We start from the raw sequence: 12,189 nt of genomic DNA, 5'->3' as shown, positions 1-12,189 counted from the left end.
AGGCCGTTGCTATAGTTATTATCAATTGTGCTGAAGTTGTACTTTCTATCCGTGCAAAGGGACACAACTTGTAATCTTCCATTGCGAGTTTTCTCGCATCAGCAGTTTGTTTCCAGACCCTGCCTGCTGACAGCCAAGGACGGACATCGAGTACCTCAATGTTGACAAAACAAAGACAGGGCGAAATCATGTGTCAGCATATTTCCATTCTGAATAATCCTGAATTGTGTCTACTGGGGATGCATGCATTACGTCCTCCCTATCCCTTCAGAAGCAGCCTCAGTGATGAAAACTCCCGAATAGAGGAGCACGTGGGACTGTGCCTCAGAGCGTAGGGTGAAACTCTGAGTGTGCAGCCCCAATACGTTTCTCCTCATGAGTAAATTTAACCACTAGAAGTATGAAGCTGAGTCATCCAGACATGCCCGTGTTTCTCTTTCTTCTACATGTGCAGACACTTGTGGAAATCGCACATGAATACCTTAAGAGAAAGCCATTGCAGCTATTTGGGATACAACACTTCTCAATGTCAGAATAGTTATGTTCAAGTTATCACACAACTCGTATGTTTAAAGGCTGTTGCTATAGTTATTATCAATTGTGCTGAAGTTGTACTTTTCTATCCGTGCAAAGGGACACAACTTGTAATCCTCCATTGCGAGTTTTCTCGCATCAGCAGTTTGTTTCCAGACCCTGCCTGCTGACGACAGCCAAGGACGGACATCGAGTACCTCAATGCTGACAAAACAGAGACGGGGCGAAATCATGTGTCAGCACATTTCCATTCTGAATAATCCTGAATTGTGTCTACTGGGGATGCATGCATTATGTCCTCCCTTTCCCTTCAGAAGCAGCCTCAGTGATGGGAACTCCCGAATAAATAGAGGAGCATGTGTGACTGTGCCTCAGAGCGTAGGGTGAAACTGAGTGTGCAGCCCCAATACGTTTCTCCTCATGAGCAAAATGTAACTCTGTCTCTGCCTGATTCCTTCTTCTTGTTTTGTGTAATACATAGTTCGGTGTTTGAACCTGACACTCAAGACGGAAGAGAACTTTCAAATGTCCGGCCGGGTAAGCGGTGATGCTACTTAGGGAAAAACTTTGTCTTTCTATCGAAGGAGAGTCATCAAGAATGTGTGCTCCTGTGGATGTGAAAGGTAGCGTGTGCTTTGTATTACCTGGCCTTCGAGGAAAATGGCGAATGCAATCGGACTGACAAAGCAGACTGTATCATTTATTGTCCGCCATGAATGTCACGGACTCAACGTCTAGGTCCAGAGTATAAAAAGTCACCAACAAGGAATGGACAATGAAGGTGACGGCAAAAGGGTGACGAGTGACCTGACCAGATATTTACAACCCTGGTTTGATTGAGACTTTTTCTAATCCATGCAAGGACAAAGCTTCTTGTCTGAGGGATGGCCTCAGCCACAGATGTTATCTTTGTTTTATTCAGAGTTCTAAGGAACTCTGACTAAAAATAGGGACGTGGGAGCTGAAGCTTAGAGCGTAGGGCAAGACTGTGACTAAGTGTACAGCGCCATGCGTTCTCCTCATGAGCTAAATTGAACTCTTTCTCTGCATGGTTCCTAGCTTCTTGTCGGATTAATAGATGTCATCAGTGTTTGAACCTGACAGATGTTAAAAATAGAGATCCATGTGGATGCATGAACTTAATTCTAAACATTTCTTCACAAAAAAAGAAATGTTTAGAATTAAGTTCATGAATCCAGATGGATCTCTATTACAATCCCGAAAGAGGGCACTTTAAGTTGATGATTTTTTCTATGTGTAGAAATATTTTTTTATATTTGAATCACTTTCTTATATTTCAATATATATTGTTATATTATTGTTCTTCCACCATAGAAGTGGGTCAAAATCTAGTTTTAATGCAATACAGCAACACTCGCGACCCTGAACGGGGGACAAGCGGTAGAAAATGGATGGATGGATGGTTTTAAATGTGCTGCTATAAATATATATATATAGATATAAAAATAACTAAAAACTTGTTGAAATATATCTTTTTTTTTCAAATATTTCAAGAAAGACCACTACAAATGAGCAATATTTTGCACTGTTATACAATTTAATAAGTCAGAAACTGACATAGTGCTGTATTTTACTTCTTTATCTCTTTTTTTCAACCAAAAATGCTTTGCTCTGATTAGGGGGTACTTGAATTTAAAAAATTTGCTCAGGGGGTACGTCACTGAAAAAAGGTTGAGAACCACTGAGGTAGCGCACCGCACGTCGTGTAAACAATGCAGATCGAGGCACAACACACGGCATGCTAGCAGCGACCGGGCTAGGACAACATGCAAAAGCCAGAGCTGGAGGACCCTCCTGACCCGTTAACATCTCCCCTTTGGGAACACTTCGGCTTTGCGGTGCGATACAACAATGGAGGACGGAGGTTTGCCGACATTGTTCAGAAGCAGTAGGGTATGTTTCTGCAAACACTTCAAACATGCTAACCCCTTTGAAGCGGCACCACCCCCAAGTCAAGCTCGCTTTAAGGAAGAGAAAGAGGAGCGTGGTGCAAACACTGCATTTAAACAGCCTCTCCTCGGCCACCCAGGCAGGGCTAAAGCAATAACAAATGTTTTTAGCAGCACATTCAAAACCATCCATCCATCCATCCATCCATCCATCCATTTTCTACCGCTTGTCCCGTTGTCGCGGGGGTTGCTGTATTGCAGGGGTCGGGAACCTTTTTGGCTGAGAGAGCCAAGAATTCAAAAATGTTAATACATTTCCGTAAGAGCCATATAATATTTTTTTCAAACACTGAACACAACTAAACGCGTGCATTTTTAAGTAAGATCAACATTTGTAGAGTATAATAGGTCTCTATTTCTTTGTAATAACATTGTTATTCTGAAGCTAACTGTGGAGGGGGCGTGGCCTGAGGGCCTGCAGCGAAGCGGGATGTTGCCAGGACAGGCCTCGAAATCGGCGACAGTTGCGTACATAGCCCACCTGGGCCTTGATATCTAATCACCCATCGCTCTGTTTATAAGCAGCAGCCAGTTGAAGAGACGGGGTTGGGGCTGGAGCCAGAGTGCGAGCGAGAACGAAAGATAAAAAGACAATTGCCGGAAAGCAACTGAGAGACTTATTGAAAATTTTAAAAAAATAAATAAAAGGCTCTCATGTCGGTACTTGGTGGTCTGAAGAACCCCCAGTAGGGCAAACCCTAAACTAACCAATAATAAATAAATCACTTCTTACTCTTAATGCAACTTCTTCAATAAGTGCAGTAGAAAAAAAGATGGATGGATTCAAATGCATGAGCATGCTTTATATTATGAATGTTATTTTTAACACTTTGATTACAAGAAGTGGAATTATTCATTACTTATTGTGTTAAGCAGAGTTAGCTCAGATTTATCAGAGAGCCAGATGCAGTCATCTATAGAGCCAGATCTGGCTCGCGAGCCATAGGTTCCCTACCCCTGCTGTATTGCATTAAAACTAGATTTTGATCCACTTCTATGGTGGAAGAACAATAAACCCATATATCCTCTTACTACCAAGTCAGCCAGCCTGGGGGGGGGGAGACTAAAAGTTAATCTGAGGCTGAGTTGACTTGAAACTGTTTAATGTTGCACTTTTTATATGTAGAAGAAAAGTTTTGTCATTTTATTTCATCTGAGAAACAACTGGAGGCAGTTTAATGTTGACTAACATGGACCCCGACTTAAACAAGTTGAAAAACTTATTGGGGTGTTACCATTTAGTGGTCAATTGTACGGAATATGTACTGTACTGTGCAATCTACTAATAAAAGTCTCAATCAACCAATCAATCAATCAAAAAAAGCACTATACATGTAGAAAGGTTTTGATAAAGTGAAGTGAATTATATTTATATAGGGCTTTTCTCTAGTGACTCAAAGCGCTTTACATAGTGAAACCCAATATCTAAGTTACATTTAAACCAGTGTGGGTGGCACTGGAAGCAGGTGGGTAAAGTGTCTTGCTCAAGGACACAACGGCAATGACTAGGATGGCGGAAGCGGGAATCGAACCTGCAACCCACAAGTTGCTGGCACAGCCACTCTACCAACCGAGCTAAGAAACCATTCTGAGCCTTATCTGATTTAGTATTTATTTCATATACGTTGACCACATTAATCCTGGCAATGAATCCAGTGTGTATATTTTGTGAAATATATTTATATAGCCCTTTTCTCTAGTGACTCAAAGCGCTTTTTTACATAGTGAAACCCAATATCTAAGTTACATTTAAACCAGTGTGGGTGGCACTGGGAGCAGGTGGGTAAAGTGTCTTGCTCAAGGACACAACGGCAGTGACTAGGATGGCGGAAGCGGGAATCGAACCTGCAACCCACAAGTTGCTGGCACAGCCACTCTACCAACCGAGCTAAGAAACCATTCTGAGCCTTATCTGATTTAGTATTTATTTCATATACGTTGACCACATTAATCCTGGCAATGTATCCAGTGTGTATATTTCTCGAAATATATTTATATAGCGCTTTTCTCTAGTGACTCAAAGCGCTTTTTACATAGTGAAACCCAATATCTAAGTTACATTTAAACCAGTGTGGGTGGCACTGGGAGCAGGTGGGTAAAGTGTCTTGCTCAAGGATACAACGGCAGTGACTAGGATGGCGGAAGCGGGAATCGAACCTGCAACCCACAAGTTGCTGGCACAGCCACTCTACCAACCGAGCTAAGAAACCATTCTGAGCCTTATCTGATTTAGTATTTATTTAATATACGTTGACCACATTAATCCTGGCAATGAATCCAGTGTGTATATTTTGTGAAATATATTTATATAGCCCTTTTCTCTAGTGACTCAAAGCGCTTTTTTACATAGTGAAACCCAATACCTACGTTACATTTAAACCAGTGTGGGTGGCACTGGGAGCAGGTGGGTAAAGTGTCTTGCTCAAGGACACAACGGCAGTGACTAGGATGGCGGCAGCGGGAATCGAACCTGCAACCCACAAGTTGCTGGCACGGCCGCTCTACCAACCGAGCTAAGAAACCATTCCGAGCCTTATCTGATTAAGTATTTATTTCATATACGTTGACCACATTAATCCTGGCAATGTATCCAGTGTGTTTATTTCGTGAAATATATTTATATAGCGCTTTTCTCTAGTGACTCAAAGCGCTTTTTTACATAGTGAAACCCAATATCTAAGTTACATTTAAACCAGTGTGGGTGGCACTGGGAGCAGGTGGGTAAAGTGTCTTGCCCAAGGACACAACGGCAATGACTAGGATGGCGGAAGCGGGAATCGAACCTGCAACCCTCAAGTTGCTGGCACGGCCACTCTACCAACCGAGCTATGCCGCCCCGTATATGTATAATATGCCATTGTTTACAAATTAGGTAAATAAATAACCAAAATGTATATTTTGTTGTTTTCTTACTGTACCGATAATGAACCAAACCGTGACCTCTAAACCAAGGTACGTACCCTAGTCTGAGCATTTGATTATGGTTGAGTGTCCTTAAAGGGGAATTGCACTTTTTTTTTTAATTATACCCATCATTCACAATCATTATGAACGATCTAACGCAGAGATAATAGGGGTGTAACGGTACGTGTATTTGTATTAAACCGTTTCGGTTTGGGGGTTTCGGTTCGGTACGTGGGTGTATCGAACGAGTTTGTAAGCGAAAGTCTTAACAAGCTGCTCTGCTTTCTGCCTGTCTGAGCATTGTCCCGCCCACACAACCATCTGATTGGTTACATACAAAGCCAATCAGCAGGGAGTACTCAGGCCGATGTAACAGCCAATCAGCAGCGTGTATTCAGAAAGCCTAGAGTCAGTGCTCCGGCGTTGAGATGAGCAGATATGTGTCTAGCAGGTGAGCAGCTGACATCGTACACTCCCCAAATTATAAAAAACACTTCCCAGTCACGACTATTACAAACATCACTATGAGCCCGTTGACCTTCTAGAAACTTAAACTGCAGTTCAGCTCTCTTTGTTCTGGGTTGAGGTGAAGGCTGATTAGCTTTTAGCGTTAGGTTAGCTCATTTTGCTGTGTGTGCGTAATAAAAGTCAACTACAGGCTTCCCAAATGCTGTAATAAATTAAGCATGATGAGTTGAAACTGTTCAATGTTGCACTTTTTATATGTGGAAGAAAGGTTGTCATTTTATTTAAACAAAGCAACAATTTGAGGCAGTTTAATGTGGATTAACGTGGGCAGAATTATTATAGTGTTCCCAATGTTAAAAGGATAAAGCCATTGTTTACAAATTTGGTGGATAAATAACCCCAAAAATGTTTTTTTGTTGTTTTCTTACTGTACCGAAAATGAACCAAACCGTGACCTCTAGACCTCTAATGTCTTTAATGTCCTCTGTGTTCTTTGATGTTTGATGTTTCCCTCTTACACACATGTAAGAGGGATGTGTACTATGGCTATGAGTTGTTGTTTTTTCCCTTGGCCTCAGTCTGCACCCCCACTCCAGGGCCTAGGCTAAGACCGATTTTTAAAATTTTATTTTAATATTCTATTTTTTTTTCTCCCATCACCCCCTCCCTCCCCCCTTTGTTTACCTGTATGTCATCTTTTTTGTAAGGGGGTCTGGAAGCCGGCAGACCCGTCAGCGATCCTGTTCTGTCTCCCTGTAATGTTTGTCTGATCTTGAATGGGATTGTGCTGAAAATTTTAATTTTCCTGACGGAATAAATAAAGTACTATCTAATCTAATCTAATCCGAGGTACGTACCGAACCCAAATTTTTGTGTACCGTTACACCCCTAAGAAGCATTTAAGTCTCACCTTAAAACTCATTTGTATACTCTAGCCTTTAAATAGACTCCCTTTTTAGACCAGTTGATCTGCCGTTTCTTTTCTTTTTCTTCTATGTCCCACTCTCCCTTGTGGAGGGGGTCCGGTCCGATCCGGTGGCCACGTACTGCTTGCCTGTGTATCGGCTGGGGACATCTCTGCGCTGCTGATCCGCCTCCGCTTGGGATGGTTTCCTGCTGGCTCCGCTGTGAACGGGACTCTCGCTGCTGTGTTGGATCCGCTTTGGACTGGACTCTCGCGACTGTGTTGGATCCATTATGGATTGAACTTTCACAGTATCATGTTGGGACCCGCTCGACATCCATTGCTTTCCTCCTCTCCAAGGTTCTCATAGTCATCATTGTCACCGACGTCCCACTGGGTGTGAGTTTTCCTTGCCCTTATGTGGGCCTACCGAGGATGTCGTAGTGGTTTGTGCAGCCCTTTGAGACACTAGTGATTTAGGGCTATATAAGTAAACATTGATTGATATATATATATATTGGGTATTTTTTAAGCATTCAAACTCGTAAAAAAACGTGTCTAAAAGTCTGCTTATAGCAAAGACAACGGGAGGTCCTTTACTACGCCCATAAAACCCAGGAAAAAACCATCCAAAAACCGACAATAGTCCATTTATATTTGGTGACTTGAGTATTAACCAAGTATTACTGATATTGCTATTACAAGCACTTCTGCAGACAAACTTTTTATAGCAGCACCGTGATCACAGGCTTGAGTCCCAATGTTGACATGCTCAGCTCCTTCTCTTGCTCATCAAAACTTTATTGTAGATCATAAATCACGCCTGTCATCGGGATAGCAGAAGAGACCAGCAAGTTTCAGTTTTTGAAGGGCATTATATATTGTTTTTTAAGTAGCTTCCATAGGCTCTGTTGACTTTTGATCGTGTTTATTTACTATATAGAATGCATTAAATAACAAAAATACATCTGTCATGTATTTTAGAATGATTGTGAATAGGCAAAATTCCTAAAAAAAGATTCAAATGTTTTTGTTGAGGCTGCAGCGGCCATCATGGCTGCCGGTTCCACCTCGCCTCGGACAAAAACAACTCCACTACTTTGGTCAGATAAGTATCATGCTAATGCACAATTACTCACTCTAAAACCTCATTTGAAAATTCCAGGAAGTATGGAAGTTTGAGCTATTTTTCTGTGCATAACAAAGTTTGTTTTCATTGAGTGATTTGGGTTAATAAACTTCCATGTACAAACCCCGTTTCCATATGAGTTGGGAAATTGTGTTAGATGTAAATATAAACGGAATACAATGATTTGCAAATCCTTTTCAACCCATTTTCAATTGAATTCACTACAAAGACAAGATATTTGATGTTCAAACTCAAACTTTATTTTTTTTTTCCACAAATAATTAACTTAGAGTTTCATGGCTGCAACACATGCCAAAGTAGTTGGGAAAGGGCATGTTCACCACTGTGTTACATCACCTTTTCTTTACACAACACTCAATAAACGTTTAGGAACTGAGGAAACTAATTGTTGAAGCTTTGAAAGTGGAATTCTTTCCCATTCTTGTTTTATGTAGCACTTCAGTCGTTCAACAGTCCGCTGTCGTATTTTACGCTTCATAATGCGCCACACATTTTCGATGTGAGACAGGTCTGGACTGCAGGCGGGCCAGGAAAGTATCCGCACTCTTTTTTTACGAAGCCACGCATTTGTAACACGTGCTGAAAGTAGTTTGGCGTTGTCTTGCTGAAATAAGCAGGGGCATCCATGAAAAAGACGGCGCTTAGATGGCAGCATATGTTGCTCTAAAACCTGTATGTACCTTTCAGCATTAATGGTGCCTTTACAGATGTGTAAGTGACCCATGCCTTGGGCACTAATGCACCCCCATACCATCCTTTTGAACTTTGCGTCTATAACAGTCTGGATGGTTCGATTCCCCTTTTGGTCCGGATGACACGATGTCGAATATTTCCCCAAAAAATTTGAAATGTGGACTCGTCAGACCACAGAACACTTTTCCACTTTGCATCAGTCCATCTTAGATGATCTCGGGCCCAGAGAGGCCGGCGGCGTTTCTGGATGTTGTTGATAAATGGCTTTTGCGTTGCATAGTAGAGCTTTAACTTGCACTTACAGATGTAGCGACCAACTGTATTTAGTGACAGTGGTTTTCTGAATTGTTCCTGAGCCCATGTGGTGATGTCCTTTAGAGATTGATGTTGTTTTTTGATACAGTGCCATCTGAGGGATCGAAGGTCACGGTCATTCAATGTTGGTTTACGGCCGAGCCGCTTACGTGGAGGGATTTTTCCAGATTCTCTGAACCTTTTGATGATATCATGGACCGTAAATGTTAAAATCCATAAATTTCTTGCTATTGCACTTTGAGAAACGTTGTACTAAAACTGTTTGACTATTTTCTCACGCAGTTGTGGACAAAGGTGTACCTCGCCCCATCCTTTCTTGTGAAAGACTGAGCATTTTTTGGGAAACTATTTTTATACCCAATCATGGCACCCACCTGTTCCAAATGAGCCTGCACACTTGTGGGATGTTCCAAATAAGTGTTTGATGAGCATTCTTCAATTTTATCAGTATTTATTGCCACCTGTCCCAACTTTATTGCTGGCATCAAATTCTAAAGTTAATGATTTGCAAAAAAAAAAAAAGATCATCAGTTCGAACATCAAATATGTTGTCTTTGTAGCATATTCAACTGAATATGGGTTGAAAAGGATTTGCAAATCATTGTATTCTGTTTATATTTACATTTAACACAATTTCCCAACTCATATGGAAACAGGGTTTGTACTTCTTGTGTCAAGCATTTGGGACATAATGGAGCTTTCAATATGTACTGTAGGTCACACATTTACTTGTCTTTATGGATAATCCAGGACAAAATAAGCAATATTTTAGTTTTCAGAAATCAGTAGCGCTTTTAATATTTGGTCTACCACAGTGGTTCAAGTACCATTGGAAAGTTTTTTTCCATAAATCTTTGCAATGTCATCGCTTTTTTTCCCCCCAGACATTTTCCATATGAATTTTGTCACGTACCTAAATATTGTGTTTTTTTCTGGAAGCAACTTTACTTCAAGCATCCTTCAATCTTGCCTCTAGAAGGGACCAGGAAGTTTCCCACAGTTTTTTGAAGGGCTTTATATTTATTTTGAAGTGACTTCCATATGCTCTATTGACTTTTGATAGAGTTTTTACTATTTACATTCAATAAAAAAATGTCCATCATGTCCATGTGAATAATATAAAGACACTATACAGCATAATTCACATATGAATAACAAATAGTCTAGTATACAGCAATATTCACATTTGAATAACAAATACAGTCTATTATACAGCATTATTCACATGTGAATAATATAAATACAGTCTATTATACAGCAGTATTCACATGTGAATACTGTATAATAGACTGTATTTATATTATTCACATGTGAATAATATAAACAGTCTATTATACAGCAGTATTCACATGTGAATACTGTATAATAGACTGTTTGAATACATAGTCTGTATTTATATTATTCACATGTGAATAATATAAATACAGTCTATTATACAGCAGTATTCACATGTGAATACTGTATAATAGACTGTCTTTATATTATTCACATGTGAATAACATAAAGACAGTCTATTACACAGCATTATTCACATGTGAATAATATAAATACAGTCTATTATACAGCAGTATTCACATGTGAATAATGCTGTATGATAGACTGTATTTATATTATTCACATGTGAATAATATAAAGACATTATACAGCATTATTCACATGTGAATAACAAATAGTCTATTATACAGCATCATTCACATGTGAATAACAAATACAGTCTACAGCATTATTCACATGTGAATAACAAAGACAGTCTATTACACAGCATTATTCACATGTGAATAATGCTGTGTAATAGACTATTTGTATTATTCACATGTGAATAACATAAAGACAGTCTGTTATACAGCATTATTCACATGTGAAAAACAAATACAGTATTATACAGCATTATTCACATGTGAATAATATAAATACATGATACATTTACAGTACATATACAGTCAAAAGGAACATATAATGCATGTGTTCCTTGACTGCACTTAAATGTAGAATATATTTATACTATTCCATTATATTATATATTATACATATATGTCATATATTATTTATTATTAGTATTGTTTATTGTGAGCGAACTGCAGTGCTGAATTTCCCCCAGGGATCAATAAAGTACGTGCTATTATATTGTGTTCTATATGCATTTTACAGTCTGATGGCTGTCAGCAGACTAGAAGGGGTTAATGGCAAAAAGAAGAGAGATGAATGCATGAATCCCCTGCAGCCAATCCAGAGGACCATGGAGGGTGGGCGGGCTGCAAGGGACTTCATGGCTCGGCAACGTGACCGGAAGACACTCAAAGCCAGTGGTCCGCTGGGAAAGTTGGTCCCCTTCCGTTTAACTTTTGACGACCTTCTGACTGAAAGTTTTTTTTTTTTTGTTTTTTTTAAGTCTGCTTTGTATGCACAGCTTAATCGGGTCAATGTGACAAAGAAACACTAAAAAAAAAAACAAAAAAAAAAAACACTATGAGTGATTAACTTTAAAGAACACGTGACGGTGACGATCGACCACATGCTTGACATTTTCTAAAGTTCGAGTTGGGAAATGACGCGAGAAAAAAACCCCGATTAAATAAAAATGATATAACAGGAAAAAAAAAGGACTCGTTCGTTACTAATCACGGTGACGTAATTACGTCGAGCTATGTTTTTTTTAAATAAATAAAAATTATATTCTAATTTTGTTACTTTAATTTTACAAATGAACTACTTTGATTGTTGTTTCTCTTCGGTTCGTTAATGTTGAAATGTATAAATAAACATTAAAAAAAAAAAAAAAAAAAAGAAAGAAAAATCCTGATCATGGCGGCGAAATGAGCCTTCAAGCACAACTATTCACACACGTGTTTAAAATGACTCATTGTTCCGGTACGACGTTTACAAACCAACGGTTAAAAGCGGACTTAGCGGCGCTTTTAACTAAAAGTCAGCCAGGGGGGGGCACACGTCAATAAATTCGCACTGTCAGTGTTTTAAATCATCTCATATGAATGGTGGCCATTTTTGACTGGCGATGCAAGGCGATTGAGTGCGCATGCGCGGGCTCCGGCTCTCCCCCTTTTCGCTCTTAAGAAGGAAGTAAATGGCGTGGAAGGAACACGGAAAGCAGAATGAATGATCCCACGCTGCCGTGCCACCCACCTCGGGATGGTCCGCAGGTCCCCGGTCCCCTTGGCCTCGTCCTGCCGGGAGAACCACACTTCCAGCAGCTTCTCGGTCCCCTCGAAGAAGTGTGCACCGTTATCCTCCAT

The 12,189-nt window shown here is 40.0% G+C and overlaps 1 protein-coding gene across 1 annotated transcript in view; it reads right to left on the bottom strand.

The window, feature by feature from the left end:
- Positions 1-12,189, bottom strand: part of LOC133548684 (DNA polymerase zeta catalytic subunit-like) — a 134,215-nt gene extending 122,026 nt beyond the window's left edge. Inside the window, exon 1 of the mRNA XM_061893655.1 lies at positions 12,080-12,189. Coding sequence (XP_061749639.1) covers positions 12,080-12,189 — 110 coding nt within the window. The remainder of the gene's footprint in view (positions 1-12,079) is intronic.

This window comes from Nerophis ophidion, linkage group LG03 (genome assembly GCF_033978795.1).
Source record: "Nerophis ophidion isolate RoL-2023_Sa linkage group LG03, RoL_Noph_v1.0, whole genome shotgun sequence".
Taxonomy (NCBI): Eukaryota; Metazoa; Chordata; class Actinopteri; order Syngnathiformes; family Syngnathidae; genus Nerophis; species Nerophis ophidion.
The sequence above is the reverse complement of the archived record's forward strand: the minus strand, read 5'-3'. Positions and strand labels throughout refer to the sequence as shown.